General features: G+C 39.9%; 1 protein-coding gene across 10 annotated transcripts in view; it reads right to left on the bottom strand.

The window, feature by feature from the left end:
- The window catches only part of EPHA6 (EPH receptor A6), a 521,269-nt gene that overhangs the window by 56,839 nt on the left and 437,343 nt on the right, over window positions 1-27,087 (bottom strand). For all 10 annotated transcript variants that reach the window (XM_054813848.1, XM_054813914.1, XM_054813840.1 and 7 more), the window contains 2 exons: window positions 13,210-13,271; window positions 806-1,015 (listed from right to left, as the gene is read on the bottom strand). In XM_054813848.1, the coding sequence (XP_054669823.1) occupies window positions 806-1,015; window positions 13,210-13,271 (272 nt within the window). The remainder of the gene's footprint in view (window positions 1-805; window positions 1,016-13,209; window positions 13,272-27,087) is intronic.

Below are 27,087 nucleotides of genomic sequence, written 5' to 3'. Positions count from 1 at the left end.
TAAAGTGAAATAGAAAAAAAGGTTGAAATAGGTCAAAATAAATTATTTAAAGCTAATTTATTATCTCTATTAGAATTCTGTCACCGTGCCCCATCATGGGAACATACAATTTTTGTGCATTTTGTGAACGTACTAATGAGAATACACTCTGGCTCTGAAATAATTTTAGTTTCAGTGATAGGTGTGAAAGTTACTTGAAATCAGCTTATAATTAGCTAATATTCTTAGTGTTGTGGTAATAATCATAACAGGAATGTAACTGAACATTTTGGTATGGTGAAAAAATGTTGTATCTGAACTTGTAATTTTATTAGCACCAAGCCACTCCTTCCCCTACTTTCTTCATACTGCAGGTGCAATTTACTTTTTTCTTCCAAGTCAAATTTGAAGGAGCTGCTCCATGTTCAAGAATTTTTCACTTCAGTGGACCCGCCCAACACCACAAATCAAAAAAACCCCACAAAAAACCCCAAACCCACCCAAGCCCTATTTTCCACTATAATGATTTACTTGCATCACATAAGGATTTTAAGTATCAATGAAATGAGACTTAAACCTTAGAGAAAGGTCCTATGTATCCTGTTAGAAGGTAAGCTTAAGTGAAATAAAATGAAAATTTTAATTCATGAATACAAGGCTTAACACCAACTTCCCTTAAACACATCATCAGTGCTATTAAACCACACAGACTAAGAATGGAACAAAGCCAACTCAAACTACCATTCCTATAGCACAGACCAATCTGAAACTGGAATAAAAGAGGCACAAGGCAATCAACTGTTCAAATTAGATAAGACAAACTTACGCTTGTTGTGTAAGCGGCTTCAGGATCATCCTCTAGCACTCGTGACAAACCAAAATCAGAGACTTTACACATGAGGTTACTGTTGACCAAGATATTACGGGCTGCCAGATCGCGGTGTACATAGCCCATGTCTGAGAGGTACTTCATGCCAGATGCAATCCCCCGCAGCATGCCCACCAGCTGGATGACTGTGAAGTGGCCATCATGTTTCTGCAAGTAAAGATGCAAGTTCAAAGAACACAGCTACTTTTCATTAACTTTGTACTGATGCTATTAACTATGGCTCATATTTTAAATACGTTTGTAGCCAGCCAACCTGCCCGTTGCAAGCTTGTTTTTTCAAGTATTTAACTTGGTCAGCAGCACAAGCTAGCCTATTTCTCATTGTGCACTCTTATCCCCATTTCTTCCACGTTTTCACACACTCCACAATCTTTCTACTGACAGCATTTAATGTCTTTTATCCTCAGTTAAAAGCACACTTTCCCCAAACACTATTTTTAATACAAGAATGACAACACAGAAAAATCTGCTCTTCATCTCTTACTGCATGGTCTCAGGAAACAAGAGCCCCTCTTTATTACCTCAGCCTCCATGAGGTACTGCTGTTACCTCACTTTTTGCTTTTTTGGGGAGGGTTGTGGTGGGTTTTGTTTGTTGTTTTTGTTTGGTTTTAAAAACCACAGCAAACAAACCTGGAAAGAGTCTAGGGCTTTACCTTCTGTCTGTTCTGCACCTAACACCATATAATCTCTGAACACTAGATTAAAAAGATTTGTGCTGAAATTCAGAGGTCATGTAGCTTTTCCACAGTCTTCCTGGCTGACTAAGCCCTTTAAGCTCAGGCCCATGAAAGCATTAATCTGCTTAACTCCTGCTGAAATCTATGGGAGTTGAACATGTAAGTAAGAGTTATGTTGTTAACCATGCTTGTCCATCTGGTCAGTCTTGGTGGGCTTCAGTTTCCCATGTGCAACATTAAAGTTAACGCTTCTGTCCCTCCTACATCAGAAGGCCCCTGAATTATGTGGCAGTGGAGACCAAGTGAGTAGCTGTACAGAAATCTGATTATGGGCTCTTTGCCTGGTTTAGGTCTGCCCTATCTACCATTTACAGCAGACTGCTTACAGCAGTATTTTTGTGACCTCAGCTGGCAGACATTTAGCTTCTCATGGATTATTCAGTGAGCCAAAGCTTTTATGTTAGCAGGCACAGCCAAACAAAAACAAACAACTCTTCCCTGCAAGTTAACCTTCCATTTCTCTTTCAATACCTTCAGCACTGGGCTACAGACAAGTACCAGTGTTCTGATCAGCATTCAGGACATTTCTATTGCTTAGCTCATACATTTAAGCAGGATGATTTTTGTAGGGGAGAAGTTTACAGTAAGTTCAGTAAACTCATTAGATTCAACAAAGTAACAGGCTGAACTATACAGGCATGCTTAACTTTATCCCTGATCAGCAAAGTAATTCAGCATTTCCATTATGATTCAATGGTTTGGGGCTTATATCCAGCTAGTCAGGATATAAACATTTAAAGAAATAAGGAATTAGTACTCAGATGTAATTAAGGGTACCAAAAACCCCACAAACAAACCACAAAAACCCAGACATGGAGAAATTTGGTGTTACTTGCTTCTCATGTTATTAATCTATCTTCTGAGATGAAGCAACACTAGACCAAGACTTGCCTCTAATATATATTATACATATTCTTAAATCAAGAAGTTATATATTTTTTAACTGATAAGTCATTTAGTGTGCATAACACACTGCTAAATTGAAAAAGTTGTTTGCCTATAAAGAAGTTGGAGGAACTAGTTCCTAAAGTCATTATTCAATTAAGCTCTATTGAGTACAAATAGAAAGACAGATAAACTTAGCAAACAGAAAAGGCAGAGACAACATGGATTCTGTAGTTCATAGAACTTGCAGAGTGCCTCTGACCTCTTTCAATGCCTTTTGTAAAATCAGTTGGAAGAAAAGCCCAAGTGCAGCAGTATATCAAAACCTGCATTATGGGCAACATTCACCAGTTACTGACCAGTACTGCTATGTCAGGTTACAACACAAGACAAAAACCAGAAAGGAAATACTAAAAGGAAAACATGCATGGTTGCTACATGGTTAGGTTTCCAAGCTGCTAGTCTAAGCCAACATATCATAATGCAAAAAATTCAGATACTAACACACCTTATCAGCTGGAACACCTCACAGTCCCATCATACCTTCCAACAAACTTGTATTTAAGCCATCAGTGGCCAAACACCACAGCCATCTCACAGACTTCTCCAAACAAGGCACGTTTAATGACACTTCTTTGAAACCATTTATGACTGATTCATAGCAACTTTTCCCCTTGAATATTCTCACTCTTCCTCTTGTAGCAGTGCTCTGCAGCCTTTTTGCTTCTAAATTCCCCATGCAAATGGGGAGGCAGATCTCTCCAAGCCATCATGTCACACCTATAAGCAACCCCCTTCCTTTGTTGTCTCCATCGAAGTCACCTGTAAGCAGTTAGTTCTGCAGACGACACTCAGCTGAGGGTGAAGACACAAGTGTGATAACCAGACATTTTACAAAAGGCCATCCCCTGTTATGAGCCTACGACATTTCCTATCACAGGCCCTTACCACAAGAATAAGAGGAACCTCTCCGAATCCAAAACATGTCAGTGACATATTTTAAATAAAAAATTTCCATCTAGCAATTAAGCAAAGAGAGACAAAAGAGAATATTCTTAAATACTTCAAGCCTCTTCCAATAAAGGAAGGACGTGAACTCTAGCCAATATTTTATGTATTGAAGTCACATGGGATTTGGGTTTTGCTTTTTATTGAATAATGCTAAATGCTCAATTGACTCAAAATGTATTAAGCTGCTTGCAAACAGTTAATACTCTTCACACTTACCCTGTGTGGATAACTTCTTTTAGCTAACTGTAGAATTAGGATTTGGAACACAGTACCTATGACTTACTTTTGCAAAACAAGCAACCAAGCCCCCCTCGCTCCCGCAACAAAGCACCAAACAAAACCAAACCCCGAAACCTCTAGATTTTGCCTCCTCCTTAACATTGTTAACAGCTCCATTCTTTCAAGAAACCTCAGAGTCATCTGCAACATCTCCCTTAACCTTTTGTTCCCTTGGATCACAAGCATTCATTCCTTCCTTTTTTAATTTGTGCTCTTTCAAATCTATACTATGCTTGACTGATTTTTCATAAAACATAACCTTTTTCTGCTCTTTCCAAATCTTGGCATTTGCCTTACCAGTATAGCAGAAATGCCCAAGTTAAAAACAATCTCATGCTCTTGCCATTCTCTCCCTCCTTCTTTCAAATTTCTTTGGGCTTCTGCCTTGACACAAAAAGTTCAAGCTTCTTATCTCTACCTTTAAAGAAACGACAGACTTGCTAACATACCAACTGTAATTTTATGCTGTCTCCCTCTGTATATTTCTCTGAATCCTCTTCTGCATCTGTTCTCCTCTGTCCCTTCTCATGCTTGGTTTTATATCATTTCATTGCCAGCCTTGCAGTTGGAACAACTACATTTTTCCTGTCAGCAACACAGTCTTCTCTCTCAAGTCTCTCTATAATCACTTCTGCATCAGTTTCCATGCCAGTTGTATTCCCTTACAATCCATATATGCTGTTATCTTCCAATATATCAAAATACTTGTCTGATTTAAACTGATCAGGATAGAGACTATGGGCCATATTTAACCCTTGGAAAATTCAACTAAGTTGATGAAATTATACTAGGTATGAATCTGGCCTCATTTTTTCAGCATTTGTAAATCCCCACATACATCTGTGAGTCAAAACAATCCTTTGGCAACTTTCCACGATCTCGTTTCATTTGCTTGTCATATAGGGACAGAAAGCACTCATCTGAATGATATGGCGGTTGTTATCCAGGGCTTTATTCTGATTCCCATGGCTTAGATTTGAAATATGCTTTTGATAGGATTCCCACTGGGGTGTTAAGGGTGTTAATCAATACTGGCAGCAATTCAGACCTCAGTGGACTTACCACATCTATCCTATCATCCCATCAAATTTTAATCAGGATTTAATGGCTTTGCTAAATAAACTTTTCTCATCAGCTGAGTATAGATGCAATATCTGAGTAGTTGCCATTGCATTTATGCAGCCCTGCAAATGCCCTGAGAAAATGTTTTTTTCATTCAGCTACTGTTTGTTTTTGAAAATCTTATGTACATGAAAAATTGTCCTCCTGTTACAGACCTTTCAATAGTACTGACGTATAATGGGCTGGTGAAGAGGGTCAGTTACTGTAGGGGAGGAAGGATGATATCCTTAGTTTCTCTCATTGCTTTTCACCCTTAGTTTCCATCACCAGCATGTACTAGTTCAGTGCTTTTCTACAAGCCCATGCAATTTTTCTTCTTCAGAAGATTTTTTCCGTTTTACCTCTTGGAGGCATGATCGTTGAAGTTTTCTGTATTGTTTCTGGACTTTTGTCTAGTCTAAAATCCACTTCTTTATTTGCCATATGAGTCAGAGCACTTTTATGCCCTTATATTCTGAGAAGCGTACAGGATTTGCTACAGGTCTAAATATTTTTCTGCAGATGATTTAGCTCTTATTTTAGATGGAGAATAGCATTGCAAATGGTGTGTCCATGTCTAACTGAGATCCTATTCACCAGTGACAGTTCCTACTGGTCACAATATGAAAGATACAGCTTTTGCTATGCATTTATTCTTACTATTGTACCATGTAAATGGTATGACTTTATCAGGATGAATCTTGCAAAATTCAAGTTGCAACTTGGTATTTCCTGGAAGTATAACTCATGCTTCATACTACCATGTTGATCGCACTCAGTTTTATATTACTGATACTGAATTAGGCTAACTGTCAATTTCTTTCAACTGTTAACAGGATTCCATACAATTACTAATACCTAATTTCATTAAAGGTAGTATATAAAAACCTGAAATTAGTTCATTTTAAATGCTACTGTGTGATCCTACACAAGAATCTCTCAACCTCTTCAACCATTAAAAACATGGGAAATCTTTCTATTATTTAAAAAATGTTGCAAGATGAAGCTCTTCCAAAGCTTATTTTAGGATGAAATAGCCACATTCAAATCTGGACCAAATAGCAGCAGTAGCCTTGCAACCTGTGACCCAGTTCTGTTTACTCAGCTACAGCAATAAGAAAGGGATGCCCTGGCATAACCAAGTGTCCCTGCCCACTTCAGTGCACTGGAATATAGCTGTCACAGAATCACAGAGCTGGAAGGGACTTTGAGGGGGGATTCAGATCATCTCCTCACCCTGTGTCATTCCTGACATGCTTTTCTAACCTGCACTTAAAGACCATTGAGGCCAATACTGCATCTTAAATAAGATGTCCACTTAAATAAGATGCCTCCCTTGAGCACGGCACTTTGGCAGAGTTTTCGATTCCTCTTTGCAACTGCATTTTGTGGACATGAAGATTAAATATCTCTCTTGCCCTATTCTTTGGGCTAAACACAAGTTCAGTCCACAGATCTCATTTGCTTGGCAACTATTCTTTTGGGTTTTGTTGCAGACTCTGCCCACCTACGTTTCAGAAGCATTGAGGTCCAAATGGGACACAGTACCCTGAGGCCTCGACAGTGTGAAGCAGAGGGGAAAAGTTACTTCACAGACCTTGCAGGGGACGCTCCTGTTTCCAAATTCCATTGTGGTATTTGCCATTTTCACAGCAATGATGTCACACGCCTGATCTACTGCCATCTCTAGAGTAATTTCTTCCAGCAGACTTCTTTCTGAACAGTTATTCTCTGTCCTCAATAGCTGATTATTCCAGCCTCAGTGGAGTATTGTGCTCTTGTCCTTACTTACTTCTAATTAGTTTAAAAAACTAATTAGTTACTAAATTATTCCTTAAATTTGTTGATGTGATGATGTTAAATTCTAGCTCTGTCTTGCTGTCTGCCTGTGTTCCTACTTGGCTTTGCATTGCCTGAAAATTTCACAAGTTTAGTCGCAGTCTCGGGATTCAGAAAGTGAATGAAAATATGGGGAAACACAGACTGCAGAACAAGCCTGCTTCATCTGTCGTTCCATCCAAAGTCCATTCTCTCCACACAGTATGTAGCCAGTACTGCATCCACCTATAGAAGTTTCATCAAGACCGTATTTCTCTAGCTGCTCATAACGATCTCATGTGAGAGAGTTTTAAAGCCTTACTAAAGTCAAGACTTATGATATCAACTGCTTCTCCCATACCCACAAAGCCTGCGCCCTGTTATAAAAGAAAACCAGACTGTTTGACATAATTTCTTCTTGACAAATCCATGTTGGCTTAAACTTATCTCGCTGTTATCTTTAAGGTGTTTATAAACGCTTTTTTGATAATTTGTTCCAGAAATGTTACAGCAGTTGACATTAAGCTGACTGGCCTGTAACTTCTTGGCTTCTCTTTTCCTTTCTTTTTAAAGACATGGATGACATCGGCTCTGTTCTGATCTCCTGGTTTCTTACGTATTCTCCACAAATTCACAGAGATAAAGAGCACACTGAAAGTGTCCACATTACCTATCATCTAATTCATTTTGGCTTCAAATACAAGACAGTTTGTAATAAATTTCTTGTTGCTCAGTAGGAAGAATATCTACAGTGATTAAAACTATCCAGCATTTCTAAATGAACTTCTCACAGCGGTATCAGAGATACTGTCTGCTACCTCCTTTTAACAGGGTAAGCCATTGCTTGAGAGCAGATGTTGGCTCTGTAGCATCAGTGACACTAGCTTTAAGTGTAATCTTAGATCACGTAAATACGTGTTGCTTACAATTTCACTATTAAGGTATGCAGACTCACTTTCTAATTGCTCAATTGTTTTGTGGTTCAGAAAAAAATATTAGTATCAACAGTCTCCAGTGCAGGTTTTCTTCTGTATAGTGTCATTTTTGAAAGCAAAAGATACTAAAATGTCACTGTTATCCTTCCAGGAAAGGAATGTGCCTCCAATAAATAAAAGTGTGCATGAATGCTGTGTGTGAAAGCAAAAGGATGAGTATTAGTTATGAGCTCTAATGTTGTTGCCTCTCTGGATGCAGATAAATAATAATGGCAACTATTAAACTTAGCAAAGGCCATCTGGCCACTTTTCCCCAAAGCTGACTCTGTCTAGTGAGGCCATGTTAGATGGATATACAACACAGACTTTACAACATCGCTTTGTAGAACTTTCTGCAAGTCTTCATTTTTCTCTTTTCTCCCTTTCCCCCAAACTCACTAAATGTAAGTGTCTGCAGCAGCATCTAAGCTCTAGTTGAAAAAAGGGTGAGCTATCAAGCAAAGCTGCTCTGAGAATAACTTCGTAACGATTACTGCATCAAAGAGCAATATATCATAATATTTTCTCCTTCTAGTAACATTTTTTTCCACACATTTTTACACTTATCTTAGCCTCTGCTAGACATGCCTCAAGGGATTAAAATCTGGTGATGAATTCCAGGGTTTCATTTGCTGTACAGTCTGCTGCAGTTAGTGCTCTAAGGCAGTTAAGCATATTTTTAATAGAATCTTTAGAAAATATTTTCTTTCAAGGAACAAAATATATTTTACAGCATTTTAACCTACTATCTATGCTTGTAAATAACTTTTTTTACTAGTATTTTAATTCTCTGAAGTGAAAGGAAATGTATCAGTCACACGTTTTTAGGTAGGAAGAGGAGCATTGCTAGTGCAAATAGTAACAATGAAGAAAGCAAGATGACCCTGTGATTACCCTAGGTAAATGAATCCCTTCCTCCTACAGCTCAGAGATTCACAAAACTGGGCAAGACTGGAGCATCATTCTAACCTAAACATCTGTCTCTTCAGGGTATAGTTAAGGGAAAATGCTGCAAACCCTGAGGAGCTCTCTTTCCCAAACTGATCCTTGAAGAGCGCACATTCCCTTCCTAATAAAGAAGGGTGAGCAAATACAGCGCAGTGGATACAGCTGAGAAATTATTAGTTATCAGGCCTGCTACAGAACCTGCTGCAACACTGTGAGTTCTCATCTGATTAATATTGCTGTGTCCCTGGTTCTTGCCTCACTGTGCCCACTATTGGTTAGCACACCTTGGACACTGAGCAGGAATAAAACACTGACAGTAGTCTGGTAGTCTGCAGCTGCAGAAAATTAAAAAAAAAAAGTTAAAAATACTCTGGTGATAGTTTTTTGGTTCATTTTGCATGATTCTAGGTAGCCAAACATCCCCCGAAGTCAACTTCTAACTGTGTCCCTTTTCTGTGGCTTAGATCCGTGCCCATACTGAACGGTGCACGAGGAGGGTGAGCTCGGACCACGGCCACAGATGCTCCCCAGGTGGCATTCTGTACTGCTGAGCCCACAAAGCGGTAGCCCCCCCAAATACACAAGCCACCTAGCCTCCTAATCTCCCCATTCCTGTCTATGTGACGCTAAATCCAATTACTTTAGCCAAGAATGATCCTTTAGATGGAGCTGTGAAAACAGTAGATGAGATTTAACTCTTAAGAGCTCCATAAGTCTGTGAGGCATCTACTTAGAGAGTGGGCTGAGCCAGGGAGGGTACATCAGGGTGAAAAGACCAACCCTGGGGCAAAGGACTTTTATAGGAATGACTGCAATCATCTGACAGGCAAGACTGAGGGAAATGTGGCGTCCAGCACCAACAGCTAAGGAGTGAAACTGGGTCCAAATTGCTGCATGTGGCACTCATCTCCGTTTTCCCTCAGCGAAATGGGATTGCATTTATATCATTTATGAAGACTGGAAGATCACCAAGCAGTGACTCAATACCCATGTGGTTTACTTAGAGATGGCCATGCTCAGAGAAGAGGCGTCTCAAACCCGCAGCAGTGGCAAACTGCTGGTTAAAAAGGTTTTGTGGATTTTAGGGGTTTTTGTTTTTTTCTTTTTTCTATTATGCATCTCTCTTGGTTGTCTTTCTTGTATCTTCTATACTCTGTATCAGCAAGCCTGAGCAAACATATCTGACTGCAGCTATCCTAATTACTGAGTACATCTTTCTACCAACACAGATTAGCTGCCCTTTCAACTCTTCATGTGTTTATTATTTCTCTCATACTTTTGCAGAATGAGTGATTGCTAAGATCTCCATTACACAGGCAGGTAATTGGAACGTGAAGACAATGTGTTCCTTCCAAAGTCTGTGTGTGAACTTGGTAATAGGAAATTGTACGTGGATCTCCTCCGTTCCCAAGCTGAAGTATTAGCCACTTTCTTTCCAAGCACAGATCAGTCCTATCTGGCAGCTGCTGGAGTAATACTGAAAGAATTGCCTCTAGCCCCTGAGGAAATACTAAGCTGGAAGCTCACATCGTTTTTCAGAGAAATCTCTCCAAGTGTTACCAGAAGTGAAGTCACATGTACCTTATTTCTGGTCAAATAAGCAACTCCTTGACAGCAAATTTCAGGTATACTTTTGTGGGGTGATTAACTTACATGCATCAGTCTTCTATGAGAAAAAAAAAGATAACTGAGTTTCATCTTATGGAAATGAGTTTTAGATAATTGCAAAAATAATGCAAGATTTCTGAGGAAAATTTAGTGTCAAGTGTCTCCAGCAATTTAGGATGTCTGGTGGTGCACAATTGCTGTAATTAATTACTATCATCTTACAGAACTGGTTCTCATAGTTGATGCTTTTCCACTAAGAATATATCTGAAGCATCTTCATATTGGAAGTGCATGCCAATTTTTTTCCCCAAAAGCTCAAAGTTAGCAGCCAGCATACAGGATGTTTTGTAGAGTGGGGAAGACAATCTAGCTGAGCCTGTTGTTTAATTCATACAAATAGCAGAAAGCAAGGCACTGCTTTGGGGATTTGGCCACATAAGTACAACCAAAATACAGCACTAAATAAGATGAAGGATGAGTGTAAGCTGCTGGCCTGGAATTCAGGGGAACTGATTTAATTTCTACTCTCTGCTACGCACTTTGCGCACAATACTGTGCAGACCACTTAGCATCACACTGCTTAATTTCCCTAGCTGTAAAGCAAGGAAGTAAAGGCTTATTAAGACTTTAGGGTTTCAGGGTCAAGGGGAGTTTTACTCGGAGTTTATGATTCCTCGCACAACTCGTACTGGCATGAAAGCTAACATCCCACCAAGGCCATGAGGAGGCTGATGGCAAACTTCTTCCACGAAGAGCCTTTCTTCTGGAATACCCTCACATGGTTCATCACAGAGTTTCACTCTGAAATTGTAAGACTGACCCATTCTTGCAGGCTTTTGGAGAAAGGCTGGACAAGTTAGAGGGATGTGCTGGTTAATTTTCGCAGGTTGCAGTGTGTGTGGAAATATTTTTTATGGTGAGAAATGGATTTTTTTCCCCTCTCTGTAAAAATATGTGGTATTTTTACAAGCGATATACAAGCAATTCTTTTAAATAATAAGAAAGATAGACTATCTTATAAGCCCTTCCAAATCTCACCACATAAGAATTGTTATATTCACTGAACACCTTTCATTATGATGGCTAAAGATAAACCCTCTCTGCTTCTTTGTATCTTCACAAAAGATTTTAAAAGTGTAGACTTATATCTGCAGAAAACAAGTATTATTAATGAAGCAGCTGGATTTCTTTTTAAATAGGTTACTTTGCAGCCATTTGCTCTGCTAATTATTAACAGAAATGCTGATGATATATCTACTGTGCTTTGGGATGCTGAATATTATCTAAAGTCCTTTTAAAAAGCATTTTAGAAGAATAAACCATCTCTGAGCTGTGAATTAAAACTGTAAAATAATATACATGGAAAGCAGCTGCAGAAATGATTAGCTCACATTTCCCCCCAGCAGATTTGCCTACAAATATATCTGATGCAATGTGAGAAGTGTTGCTTCACAGTAACATTATAATTTTGCTGATGTCAGTTTCTATTAAAGTATCCTAATAAGTAGTAACTATTCTGATAAATAAATGCATGTGAAGAATAATTGGAATATAGATATCATACTAGAGCAATTCAGAGAAAGGTAATTCTCTCTCATGAATTATTTCAGTATTTGGTTTTATTCTCTTCTATGAAATTCTGCACACACACACGCACAAGAGCAGAGTTTCAGGCAAGTCTTCCTAGGGCACTGCTGAAATCTTACAGACCAGGGAAGCCCCAGATACTCAAATCAGCGTGAGTCTGTCTGCTGCAGATGGACAGACGGATCAACCAGAAGGACAAGGGGGGTGATTTTTGAAACCTACTCAGTATCTAAGAAGAACCTCATGATATCAGACTGTCTCCAGAAAAGTGGCTAGGGTAGTATCCTCTGTTCCAGATGCTCTTCTCCTCTTGTGGCTACCTCTTTTCTCAATCTGCTGTCAAACAAGTACTCTCTGTACGACTTTCTCTCCCTTTCTCTGGCTGAGTCTTCTTTCTAAAGCATTGGCTGTTCTTTGCCTCCTGCTTTTTCACTCTTTTAGCAGTTCCTTCTTCCTGCTACCAAAGCATCCTTGAATCACCATCATCTAGATTTTCCTGCCAATATTTTCACAGCTCCTTGTTGAACACCTCTCCTTTGCATTGGGGATACCCTTTCAAACAAGTTCACAAAACCATAGTCTCCCTGCCCCGACCCTGCCTACAACCCCAGCTTTACCATTCTGCAAGATGGCAATGGCAAGGCAGCTGGCTAGTAAGTACTGACGTTTACTTTTAAAGACAAATTTTAAATACTTGACAATCAAATTATTCACACAGGGTCTTATGTCAGTGGGCTGCCACAGCATTTCCAGGGGTTCTGTTAACAAAGAGATGGTTTTAGGATAAGTTTAGCTTAGGGGGTCACCCTTTCCTTCTACTTTTCTAAGAAAAATTAAATACAATTGTGTCAACATATGATTCATGCTTTCTCTAGCCCTTCTTTAATGTTTATTAGTGACCTTTGGGGGTTAATTAATGCCAGGACATTTCACCCATAAACTGTTTTCTAATTCAATTTGTTAAATGCAAGTAACCATAAATAATTATAAATCAATTACTGAGTTTGTTCTACACTTCACCAACCAAAAAAAATCATAATAAAGTATTTTTGAAGGTGATCAAGAAAAATGAACCACTTCCATAAGGCTAGGCATTTGTGCTTCAATTTATCTTTTCCTTCACAAAAATACTATTTGAAACACATTTTGCTAAAGATGGGAACTACTTTTGTAGAAGAAATAAATTATATTCTTAAGTTTAAATTTTCTTTTTTTCCAGCCATGCTCTAATGTATCACTGTACCTTAGAAATGTGCCCTGGGGAAAATGCTTCTATTCTTCACTAAAAATCCATGAATAACATTATGTAGAAATTAATTTATGATAAATGATTTAAAATCTTAACCTAGAATGGCGTCTTATTCAAATGTCATCAGAAAATGGCACCTCACCCGCAGAAATGAGTCAAGGGATCCATTCTCCATGTATTCAACTACAATCATTACTGGTCTGCCTGCAAAACAGCAAAGAAACACATTAGGATTATAGATATATTATGAGGCTTTTACAATTCCAACTGTTATGCACAGATTATTCACAGTAGTTAAATATGTTACCCATTTTCAAAATCCTCATTTATATCACAAACACAATTCCCTGTGTTATTCTCTACGAATTATTTTCTTTTCTTTTTTTTTTTTTTTTTTTGGTACTGGGTTAGCTTTATCTGCATCATTCACTCCGGTGTATTCTCCCCTTAAAAAGGATCAAAGAAGAGCCTGGTATTTCCAAATAGCAACACTTCCTGTGTAACACTTTGGAATATATTTGAGTTAAGGCAAAATAAAATATTCATAAGCCATGTGCAGGAAATTACAAACTCAGTGCCATTATCTTCCTCTCAAAGAAAAGTATCTCAATGATTTAGTGGCATACAGATAGACAGACAGAAGGGGATGTCACAAAAAAGCTCTCTCTCCTAGATTAGGTGTGTGTATTGGGTGTGTATAATCCAGCAAAACTCTGAATTCATATGTCTGTACATACACAACATATACATAATGCTGTTCAAATCAGAGTTTTGCTCAACTAGCACAGCTTTCCTGTATGGTTCCAGGGTAGGATCATTTCCAACTTGAAGCAGAATAACACATTACATTTATTTCTTAAAAGATTATCCAAATCTGAAGATAAACTTGTAAACTGGGTACTTAACTAAATGCTATTTCACTGTTGATACCCAGGAATAAAATACCGCTCTAGAACTGCTTGACAGGAGCGGCCCAATTAGCATGCTAATCAGGCTACGCAGCAAGAAGTTTTTTAGAATTGTTAATATTACAAAGAAGCCGTTCCAATATATGCAATGTAATGAATAAGTACGTTAGTAAGATTAGGAAGGAGGTAAAAAGTCTTAAAATGGCAAACTTTTCTTTCCCTGAGAATGCCTGTCTCTTGCGGGGTTTGTGTGCCAAGCGGTGACACCACGAGTCTGCCCCTTTCACTTTCTCCATGCAACACTAGCTGTTCCAATATTTTTCAAATCCAAAGTAAGCCTCTTTCATGACTTTTTTTCTCTGCCTCTCAAATTATTTTTGTGTTTTATTTGGATAAGGGGATGAGAAACAAACACAATGTTCAGGGTGGGAAAGCGTAGAAGGGCGTTACCATCATTGCAGCACAGTTGGTCCATTTCTGTACACGCTAGCTCTCTGTTCCGTTTGGCTACCAGTGGAAGTGTTTATTACACTGTCGCCAACATACAATAAACCACAGCCAGGTATTTCTGCTGAGCCGTCACAGCTAACCTTGAATTTCAAAAACAGAATAAGCCATTTCTCTGTTCCTTCCCAGCACATCAACTTGGAGTGCCACGTACCCCAGTGATGCTCATTCATGTAGTTTCTTCTAGTCTTTCTGGAGTTCCTCACAATATTTTCTCATTTCTTCTAATAAAATTTGGTGTTCTTTCTGTATTCACCCTGAGGTTTAGGTCCTCAATGAATAAAACAGTGCTTCATAATGTTTGCACAGTAGTACCTTTTTTTTCTGTGTGAAAATTCTCAGATGCCTTCATAGTCTTTTTGGATAGCCTTTCTGAAGTATGAAGAATTACCAGCTTTTTTTTTTTTTTTTTTTTTTTTTTGAATGTTTGGTCTCAGCTGCAGATGTGCACCTGCCACCAAATCAATTTATTTATATTCATCTGCATCCATTGGTTATACCCTGGTTTTGCATTATAAGCTTAAACAATGCATCACTTTAAAGCTCTTAAAGATCAGAGCATTTTAAAAAATTAATGTTTTCTTTACTTCAGCTTGCTAATGATGACTAGTTGTATAGCCTAGTCTCTTTAGTTTCAAGCAGATGAATGACCTAGATTCCCTCACTTTTACCATTTGCTTATTCTCAAAGGGCTGACATCCCCGTGGTGGGAAAGGCAAATTCCGTAATCTAGAGAAATAAACAAATGGCAGCCTGATGCTAGAGGATCTTACTATATGCTGAACTCTCTCAAGCAAGTAGTAATTTCTAAATTGTTGCAGGCAACAGCATCTTGCAATAAATAGGGATGTAAAGCTGGCTTTCAGATGGTATATTTGGTCAGGCATAAGTTATGCAGAAATTTCTCTTTTGGGGTAAATCAACAAATAAAACACCTTTATGGAAGGTTTGCATTTGGAGGGAATGACAAATGGAGCTTTTGAGCTTCAAAACAGTGCCCCTAGTTTCCTGTTAGTAATCCTTTGACACTCTGTGCTTTCCAGAATCTATTTTGTAAGGTTGTCTAGCGGTTCATAGGATCGTTACATCTTTTATGCTCCTTAGATTCATATCCTCGAACACGAATTTTCACACTAAATTTGTAAAAGCAACTTTTAAATCTTCTGTGTTCTCTCTCCTAACCCCCAACCAACTGTACTTCATTTTGCTCAGTCCAACAGTATGAACTTCTAGGCTAAAATAACTATGAAACGTATCTATAGGCATTTATGTCAGGATTTTAAAAAGGTATTTCAGTATTTTTCACTCGATAATGTTTATGAGTTTTTAAACTGCCTGATGCCTTAACACATCAAGCCATCCCTGATGAAAATACTGCATTGTACCAGTGAGTTGTTTCAAGAATATACACACAAACCCAGCTGTTCCATATGATAGCACAGGAATGGCATGATCTGGTAGATCAAATCTGGTACACCAAAATAAGTAGCATTTGTCTTCAAACAGGTTGCTATATATTGGAAGATTAGCATATCATTAAGTATTCAGGAATTTTGGTGAACAATAAATTAAGTCACTTAGGCTGATAGCTTCCCACAGAGTCAGTCTGTGTCACTTGCCATCCCACCTAACACGTGAACTTGATGCAAGATTGTGTCAAGACACCACAAAAATGAATCCAGCTCCATCACTTGATTATCCTTAGCAAAAAATCTTAAATCTGGATCCTACACCAACTTCTCAAATAATCTTCTTTTAGTGTGCCAGTGCTTGATAAAAGCCATCCTATTTTGGCTGCAAGTCTAATGTATCCCTGAAGATATTTATATATTCCAGGCTGGACTGTGACAGGCAATACAGTGAGACTTTCAGTCAGCATAGCATTTGCCTTTGGAGCACCTGTAGATCAAAAATGTCTCAGCTATTGTTTCTGTTGCTTGAAGACACAGTAAAAAACTCTGCTACACAGCAGATTCCAGTGGGTACATTTATTATCAAAGCAGTAACACACAGGTTCTATTACAAGCAAACAATTTTTTTCCAATAATTTTATAGGTTTGCAAATTTCATACAAGGATGAACGACAAAGGTAAGTACATCAAGTGTCAGGAAACATAAGGTAGGACACATCTTGATTTCTAAGGCGTGGTAGGAAAAATAGGTGCAGAAAATCAAGAGGCCCTCTTCATCTAGTCAGTATGGTATACCCAACCAGACTGTGACAGGTTACCAATACACAATGTTGTATTTCCTCCCCTATCACAGCAGAGGCACTTAAGTGATTCCACCGTGTGTTTGCGTTGCATGAACGCTCTCCAGTTCACAAACGGATGAAGGAACAGGACTAGTAATTGGCTCTGGAGAAGCTGGCTGCGACATGAGGACGAGCAGTTGACTCCGGCACATCCAAGGGGAGAATCCAACGTTGGGCATCTCAGTCCTGAGACCGAGTCACCAGTCCCAAGGGCAGGCATTTGAAGAGACTGGCCTGTCCCCCGTGAAAAACACAGATCCTGATGTGTATAGCCATTGCACTCCATCAGTTCCAGATCTGGGAAGCAAATTCTGAAAGCACAGCTCTAGTTCTGATACCCTACATGTAACAGAGTGCAATCTGGGATGCCTAACCTCCAAAGGGTCAGAGGGTGGCAGCCAACCCCGGGCTTGTATAGAACAAAGTTCTTGGTAAGACAAAAGGCTATTGATGACATTAGTTGATGTTAATTTCCTTTTTAGCTGTCAAGAGCAGATGTTATCCTTTATACTGTGGTAGAATTTGAGTCCAGAAAAGATTAAGGTCTGTGCTGAACCCTGTGCAAACACAAGATACTGCTTTTGTTTTAAAGACGACTACAAAATTGACTTTAAAAAATAATACTCGGAGATTTCTAAACTAACGTAATGTTTGCCTTTAGACAAAAAAAAAAAAAGTAAAAGAAAAAAGACTATTACTTAGATTATGAAAATCCATGTTGCTCTTATGGTACTAAGATGAATTCTTCATCCTCAAAATAAGGACAGGAATGAATAAAGGAGAGGGGGCAGAGAAGTGTCTCAGAGTGAGAGGCAATCTTTGATTATTTTATCATGGGGTAGGCTAATGCAATTCTGGAAGGCATCGAATTATTTTCCTATATTTATGATTGCTTATACATATGAAACATGGGCATCTTTACTTGAAGAAACAAGTTTAATGATAAACAGCATTAGGAGGCGAGGCAGATGGGAGTCGGGAAAGCACTCGGGGCTCAGAAGGGCGGCACGGGCTGCAGCACAGAGACAGCGGTGCCAGCGCTGCGTGAGCCTCCTGCACGAGCCCCTCTCAGAGCTCACACGTAGCCCCAGGGAACTCTGTGCAGGCAAGAGAGCATGCACCAAAAGGCACTCCTGCGACCGATGATGAATCCCTTCTGCAGGATTTGTGCACCTCACCAGATAGCTGGACGCCCAAACTCTAGTTTAAAGACTTGACCAATTCGGGTGAGTCTTTTCACACGGATACAGGCACAGACACCAGACAAGTATCTGAAGAAGAACTGGGTTAATTTTACAGTCAAGATCCACATAAGAGACGGCATGGAAAAAGGACACTTAAAAAGGTGTCAGCGTCGGCTGAGGACTTGGAATAAAAGAGAGAATACAAGAGCATCTAGGAGCTAAAAACTGCAGGCGCTGCTGGAGGACAACTTCCTGTTTGAATTGGGGGAGGACAAAGTATAAAAAGGTTCGAAGATGGATTCAGTGATCAAATCAGCCAAACAAATCATTCTTGCAGCGGCTTTAGGTACCCAGCAGTGTTGGAATAGGGACTATGGCAAGAAAATAGACTTTTAAAGTAGAAGAATGATATAAATAGTGTTCTGAGGCAATAGGTTTTAAACCCAAATATGGATTTTACACACTACGTATATCACATTTAGCATTTGCAAATGTGTAACGAATTTATCATTTTACTACATACTTAAGATAACAATATGAAATTGTATTTATACATGACATATAAGGGTACCATAGCCACATCCACTGTTCATAATTTCTGTGAAACTATAAATATTCCCAAGCCACTCTTCCCCAACACCAGACACATGTCTGGGATATTGGCTAAAGCAGCTTCCCCTCCTTGCACAACGCACGTGGAGTAACTCTGGCTCTGGCAGATCCACTTCAGACTCCCAGCATCTCAGAAAGCCAGATCAAACATGCAAGAGCAGTAGCAGTGCTTTGCGTGATGCAGGGAAAGGACATGAATTTCATTACTCAGAACTTAGATGAATCTGTAGAAGGTGCGGGGATTATTCATTGTTTTGATGCAAATACTACCTTGTGACAAGTGGCTGACTGGTTTTGACAAGCTGGGGTTTTTTTCCCTGAGAAAGATTTTTCCTGCCCAGCTGTACTGTAATGCCATTCAAATAAAACCAGCATAAACAACATTCTGTATTGATGTAATGCCACCTCAGAATATGTTACAATTTTGTATTTTCTATTGATCAATCTGCTTGACATTTTTTTAATAAGCAGAAATGCAAAAAAGAAAAAAAGCCATACATTGCAGAATAATGTAGAATACCAATTATACTTAAAACATCACATATATTTTTAGTTCTCTTTCTATATTTTTTCCCACAACACAAGATTTTGATAGTGTGTAATTTAATTGAGTAGTAGAGGAGGAGAATTTGAAGTGTCATATCAATGACAAAATATTCAGCTTGTTGTCTCCTGTTGTCATTTTAAATAATGCAGCAAAGCCCACTTTAATGAATTTTTTACGTAAGATTAATCCTCCAGAAAGAATACAGTTAGTACATGCTCATTTCTACAGTCTTTACTTCTAATGAAATCTTTAATGCTCATCATGGGAATAGATCTGTTAACATAAACAGAGGATATTTATTCTTCCACTTAAAACAGCGAAGGCTTTGAATCTGCTCCCTATTTCATGTAAGAAAATACTGCTCCATCAGGTCTTTAAGTCAGAATTCATGTGTTCAGGTAGCCTCTCAGAAGTCACCTCCATTTTTTCACTCCAAAGCCATGTTCTGCTTTTGGTTCCCCACTAACTCACCTCCTGCTAAAGAGATAAGACTAACAGAGCAAAACGTACAGGCACTCCCTGAGGTAGCACTGGGCCTTTCAGCACTCCAACAGCGTGCAAAGCACCCACAGTAAAACTCTGTGTGTTCCTCACTGAGATGCCCAGGGCTCGGAAGGCATTCCTAGATCTCACACTAGGTCTGTTCCTTACATATTGCTTCAAATAAGCGAACCACTTGCTGTGGCACTGCAGCTTCTTCACTCCTGCTACTAATAATGATGCAGTTGTATGCATCAGAGAACAACTAATTTCAGCAAATAAATAATGAAAAAAAATTATGTTTTTCCATAACACAGAACCAATGGAGGAAAGAAGAAGAAAACTAATGATTATGTAAAAAGCAATTGAAAAAAATTATGTCGGCTTTTGCATTGTTAGCCCAAATCAATACACATGGAGCCAATGGGAATTTTGCTGCAAGCCATCCCACTTGCATTACTGACTTACATTACAGAAGGTCTCAGACTAAGACCTGTGTTCCAAGAAGCCTCAAAAAATAGAAGTTGCAGTTCCAACCCCCTTCTTGAGACTTCAGAAGCCAGAGTTTGCAAACAGGATAGCACTAACGTATATACATCCTGCTGTTACAGGAAATCACATAGATATAGCCTACTAATCTTGCTGTTAGTGCTAGTTAAGTTAGTTTAGCCAAGGGAAGACATCTTTGCAAAAAATGATAAAGATATAAAAAATACAAAATACGTGAATAAGCATAAGTTACTGTCTATTTTATAGGAAACTGAGGCCATATAGCTGTCACTACTAGCTGGAAAAGAATAACTGTATGTGCTGGTTTTGGCTGGGATAGAGTTAATTTTCTTCATAGTAGCTAGTATGGGGCTGTGTATGAGGCTGTTCAGAGTGATGGCGTTTGTCTTCCCCAGTCACCGTTACACCTACGATGGAGCCCTGCTTTCCTGGAGATGGCTGAGCACCTGCCTGCCCATGGGAAGTGGGGAATGAATTCCTTGTCTTGCTCTGCTTGTGTGCATGGCTTTTGCTTCACCTATTAAACTGACTTTATCTCAACCCATGAACTTTCTCACTTTTACCCTTCTGATTCTCTCCCCCATCCCATGGGGAGAGAATGATTAAGCAGCTGTGTGGTGCTGAGCTGCTGGCTGGGGTTAAACCATGACACTGTATCAACACAATCTGAAAATATTGTTCTCTGAGCTGTTTAGCTGTAATTTTATATTGAATACATTTACAGTCACTACCTGGTAACCCACTGGCTAGAATTTATGCATGGTGGTATGATTTGGAAGCCAGGAAAAGTCTGATGTATACTTCTAAAATACCTTCTCAAATCCTCCGGCCTACTCCTCCTGCAACAACCATCACTGCGAACAGTTCTCCTGTTTTTCATACGACAAAGGGAGAATGCGCTTTCGACAATAGAAGTTTTAGCTGTCTCCGGCAGGCTGCTTCCGCAACCCTATTCCACATCAACCCTCCAGTGTGCCTATAAAAGATATTCTGGAAGGTTTTAAGGAAAGAAAAGTGGAACTGTACCAAGAAAGCAGTTGCACCTTTTCCATTATTTGTTTTCTTATTCTTATCTTTTCATAAGAGAAGTAAATAGAGTGCAGTAGAGGGTAAAAACAGAACAAGTAGTTTGTCACTAGCTGGAGGTTGGGTAAGCAAGGGAGAAATAGTGGCTAAAATTATACCATAGATATACAATAATGGGCCCAAATGTTGACATTTTCTGCATTTATATGTTCCAGCTATATATCTTAAAAAAAAAATAAAATATTTCTTCAAGTTTCCATGTATTGGGTTGGTTACCCACCATGACTGATGCAGCTTCCCAGACAGAGCTCTGGTGGGAAGATGCTGCCAGCCAGGTGCCAGGCTGCAGGCTGTGCCCTGCTCTTACACCAGCACAGGACGGCAGCAGTGAGCACACCCGTGGGACGTGCGCCCATGTAGAGTAACTCCTCCGCTCAGAGACAGAGCTCCGGGAGGTGGTGAGTAGGTTGAGGAGAATCAGGGAGTGCGAGAGAGAGACAGACTGCTGGAATTGCACCCTACCTTCCCTGGGACAGGCCCAACATACAGGTAGAACCATGATACGGAGGATTCCCTGTCCTCTGCCTGGCTGAACACAACGACTTAAGAGATAGGGGGCAATGGCGACAAGTTCCTGCCTGGCGCAGCAGGCGCATCTCCTCTGTGACTACCCCACCTTCCCAGGTGCCCTCGCATAACAGGTATGAGGATCTGCAAGTGGAACCGAACATTAACAAGGATGATAGTTCCTCTAGCTTGGAGGTGTCACCGAGTTTAAGTTGGCCCACACCCTGTGTCAAAACTGCTCCATAAAGAAAAAAAGATGGGTCATTGTCATAGGAGACTCCCTTCTGAAGGGAACAGAAGGCTCAATATGCAGACTGGACCTACTTCTTAGCGAAGTCTGGTGCCTCCCTGGGGCCTGGGTTAAAGATGTGAAGAGAAAGCTTCCTACCTGGTACGGCCCTCAGATTATCATCTGTTATTGATTTTTCAGGTAGGCAGTGATGGAGTTGCAACAAGAAGTCCGAGGGCAATCAAAAGAGACTTCAGGGCCTTGGATTAAGGGATCAGGAGCACACGTAGTGCTCTCCTCTATCATTCCAGTTGCAGGGAATGATGAGGGGAGAAACAGAAAGAGCCAGCAGATCAATACCTGGCTCCGAGCCTGGTGTCACTGGCAAAATTTTAGGTTTTTTGATCATGGGTTGGTCATGCTGGTGCTGGTGACAGATGGGGTACACCTGTCTCAAAGGGGGAAAAGGATCTTTGCACAGGAGTTAGCAGGGCTCATTGAAAGAGCTTTATACTAGATTTGAAGGGGGAAAGGGATAAAACCAGGCTTGCTAGAAATAAGCCTGGGGGTGGCATGCCAATGTTTGAGGGATGGTGAGGTCCTTTGGTCTGCCATGTCAGTGGAGGTAGGGGATGGTGATCCATGCAGAAGCAAAGACGCAAGGGTTATTGATGTGTCTGAACAGAGAACTTTGGCTGGAACTCAGGAAAAAAATGAGAGTTTATGACCTTTGGAAGAAGGGGTGGGCAACTCAAGAGGACTACAAGGATGTTGTGAGGTTATGCAGGGAGAAAATTAGAAGGACCAAAGCCCAACTAGAACTTAATCTGGCTACTGCAGTAAAAGACAATAAAAATGTTTCTATAAACATATTAGCAACAAAAGGAGGGCTAAGGAGAATCTCCATCCTTTATTGGATGCAGGGGGAAGCATAGTGACAAAGGATGAGAAAAAGGCTGAGGTACTTAATTAATGCCTTCTTTAATAGTAAGACCAGTTGTTGTCCAGGTACCCAGCCCCCTGAGCTGGAAGACAGAGATGAGGAGCAGAATGAAGCCCCCCCATAATCCAAGGAGAAATGGTTAACGACCTGCTATACCATTTAGACACACATAAGTCTATGGGGCCAGAAGTGCCCAAGGGTACTGAGGGAGCTGGTGGAAGTGCTCACCAAGACACTTTCCATCATTTATCAGCAATCCTGGCTAACTGGGAAGGTCCCAGTTGACTGGAGGTTACCCAATGTGACACCCATACACAAGAAAGGCCAGAAGGAGGATCCAGGGAACTACAGACCTGTCAGCCTGACCTTGGCTCTGGGGAAGGTTATAGAGCAGATCATCTTGAGTGCCATCATGCAGCATGTACACGACAACCAGGCGATCAGGTGCAGTCAGCATGGGTTCATGAAAGGCAGGTCTTGCTTGACTAACCTGATCTCCTTCTCTGACAAGGTGACCTCCTTAGTGGATTTGTCTACCTGGACTTCAGTAAAGCCTTTGACACCATTTCCCACAACATTCTCCTGGAAAAATTGGTTGCTTATGGCTTGGATGGGTGTACACTTCACTGGGTAAAATCTGGCTCGATGGCCGGGCCCAAAGACTTGTGGTGGTGGAGTTAAATCCAGTTGGTGGCTGCTTGCAAGTGGTGTTCCCCAGGGCTCAGTACTGGGGCCAGTTCTCTTTAATATCTTTATCAATGACCTGAATGAGGGGATCGAGTGCACTTTCAGTAAGCTTGCAGATGACACCAAGGTGGGCAGGAGTGTTGATCTGCTTGAGGGTAGGAAGGCTCTACAGAGGGATCTGCACAGGCTGGATTGAAGGGCCGAGGCCAGTTGTATGAGGTTTAACAAGGCCAAGTGCCGGGTCCTGCGTTTCGGTCACAGCAACCACATGCAATGCTACAGGCTGAGGGAAGAGTGGCTGGAAAGCTGCCCAGTGGAAAAGGACCTGAGGGTGTTGGTTGACAGCTGACTGAACATGAGCCAGCAGTATGCCCAGGTGGTCAAGAAGGTCTATAGCATCCTGGCTTGTATCAGAACTAGCGTGGCCAGCAAGACTAGGGAAGTGATGGTCCCCCTGTACTCGGCACTGGTGAGGCTGCACCTCGAGTACTGCATTCAGTTTTGGGCCACTCACTACAAGAAAGTTATTGAGGTGCTGGAGTGTGTCCAAAGAATAACAATGAAGCTGGTGAAAGGTCCAAAGAGCAAGTCTTATGAGAAGCAGCCGAGGGAACTGGGGTTGTTTAGCACCTGGAGAAAAGGAGGCTGAGGTGAGACCTTATTGCTCTCTACGACTACCTGAAAGGAGGTTGTAGCCAGGTGGGTGTTGGTCTGTCCTCCCAAGTAACAAGTAATAGAACAAGAGGAAATGGCCTCAAATTGAGCCAGGGGAGGTTTAGATTGGATATTAGGAAAAACTTCTTCACTGAAAGGGTTATCAAGCATTGGAACATGCTACCCGGGGAAATGGTTGAGTCACCATGCTTGGAGGTACTTACAAGAAGTGTAGATGTGGTGCTTAGAGACATGGTTTAGTGGTGGACTTGGCAGTGTTAGGTTAATGGTTGGACTTGATGGTCTTAAAGGTCTTTTCCAAACTAAGTGATTCTATGATTCCATGATTGTATCTATATTATATCTTTCTACATATTTATTAGCATTACAACTAAAATATGGATGAAAAAAGTTCTGTTTTATTCCTGATGCTTATGTTTACATGAATTTTATAAGCAGAAATAGAAAAGAAATGCCTTCATAATAAGGGTGAGATGGCTTATTAGAATTCAGATGTACATATGGAGGGGAACAAGAGCTGGTGCATTTGTAGACCAGCTCTGAAAGCTGCTGCATGAGCTATTGTAGGTACTTCCAATGCATCTCATTTGAGAGTCTTACACTATTTTTCAAATACTAATCTATAAACAGATAAATCCCTGCTATGTCTGGTGAAAAGAGAAGATGAGGCGAAGTGACTTGGCTGAGGCATCACAAAAACCAAGACCTCAGACTGCAGGAAAAAGCTGTGGGAACTACCGTATCTGTAGAAAGTGTGCAGTGCACAAAGGGGCTTTGCATTGTCTTCATGTTCCCCTGATCCTGAGAGGACAGTGTGCCAGCCTGGGCCCTTGGGATAAACTGATGTACCTTAAAAAATAATCTGGATTCTAGCAGTTGCCCAAGAACTTCCACAGGTCATTACAACAGATGATGTTTGCATCAAAATCTTGGTTACATACCCTGGAACCATTCTGTCATTTCCATGCCTTATAACACTTTATACTGACTTGAAAGAGGTTTTAAGAGATGACAAAATCACAAGGCAGAACAATGAACAGAGCTCAAGGACTGCATTTTTGACCACACTATCTCAAATACTAGTTTATATCATCCCATTTTAAACCAAGAAATCCCAGCAATAAAGGCAGTCTTTATCAGTGTATAAATAGGAGGGAGAATGTAGACTAGTTTCTTTGCAAGAATAGGTAATTTGTTAATGATCAGCCACAAAAAATTTGGCCGCTCAGTTTTAATTGAATTATGTTCTGGGGGGAAAAAAATCTATAATGAATAACAGATTCTATACAGATTCAATTTAAGGGAGATACTTTTGTCCAGTTAGATTAACCAAAACAATTCGCCTCACTATTTTATAACTGAATTTCAGCATATTTCACTTAATCTAAAGATATTTCACCCTTACGTTACTCTTAACATTTTCAATGTTCATACCACTCTACCTTCTCTTGTGAAAAGAGCAAGGGATGTTCTTTAGTTCCAAATTAGTCCACAGAGTCTGACTGCATCAAGGATCACTTGCCCTATTGACCCCAGAGCATGTAAAGGAATTTAAACAAAATTAAGTCCGTGTATCAGGGGCTTCTGCACTTCATCAACATTCATGATATAAAACAGGTACTTATAGAACATAACAAACAAAGCTCATTTAATCTATATTGTGATTTTACCCATTATCATAGATACGTTATATTTAGAAGCTGTAAGCTGCAACAGAAATTTGAAAACAAGCAAAATAAAAAATTGCATACATAAGGTTACAGTAAAACATGGTTTTGTGCTTTTGTAAGTATAATGACATGGTTAAGGTATTATTTTAATCCTATTCTGAAATGTCAGGGCATTTTTTTGATTATTCATTACTACGCCCGATTGTGATCTTTATAAGATTCTGACATATCTTGCACTTTAGAATATCCTTTATGTATTTTTTCCATTTACTATTTGAGCACACAAGTTTTGCTCCTATTTCCCTTTGGTCTACATAAACTTTAAATTTCTGAGCTATACAAAACTGATGAGCCACCACTTCCTCCTTCATTGTTTATAAGTATCTTGCTACTTTCTACACATGAGAAAGGCATCATTTCTCATTTCAAGAAGCAGTGGAGGTCACATCATATCAATACTCCTGAAGTTTCTGAAATCCACAAAGGAAGCTTTGGTTGTAACATGTGTGAGTTGCTAAATCCAAAATTAAGAAAACAGAACATTATGAGTCAGGGCTCCAACAAATAAATGATGCACTGGACCTAACACTGTGACATTTTTGCAATCTCATGGGTTTTTTTTCTTATTTCGCTTTGAGGTTTTGTACCTTCAGGACATGAAGGCACGCATTCTCAAGCTTCTCCCTTCAACTCTGATTTTGATCATGAACAAAAGCCAAGAGTTGGGTCATTTAGCAAACTTTAGATGCAGAGGTTTTTAGACAACCATATACATCTTGAAGAAATAAGAAAAATATGGAAACTCATTGACACATGAAGAAGAAAACCAAAAGCATTCATCTCCCATAACTTAACTCCCGTAACTGGGGAGACGTCTCCATAGCTAGCACTATGTAGATTTTTTTCTGAGAAAGAAAAAGGCATTTCAAGGGAAGGAGTCAAATTTTCGTAACTATGCATCACGAACAGGTCATATGAGTCAGTCCAGAATTGTCTAGTCTTCACCAACTGTATAAGGCACCTAAACAGGCTTGTTAAATGCCAGTGTGTAACATCCAGAGCTAGGCAGATCATTTCCCATACACAGTATTTGGGCCTGGGAATGGTACATAAGCAAGTTGAATTTGGTGAAGGTACACTGGCTTCCTACCTAAAAACAGACCAAAAAACCCTAAACATTATTCAAGTTAACTTTCCCTCCATCTCCCATCTCACCGTAAG

The sequence above is a fragment of the Grus americana genome, chromosome 1 (genome assembly GCF_028858705.1).
Source record: "Grus americana isolate bGruAme1 chromosome 1, bGruAme1.mat, whole genome shotgun sequence".
NCBI classification, from domain to species: domain Eukaryota; kingdom Metazoa; phylum Chordata; class Aves; order Gruiformes; family Gruidae; genus Grus; species Grus americana.
This window is presented reverse-complemented; position numbering and strand designations above follow the sequence as displayed.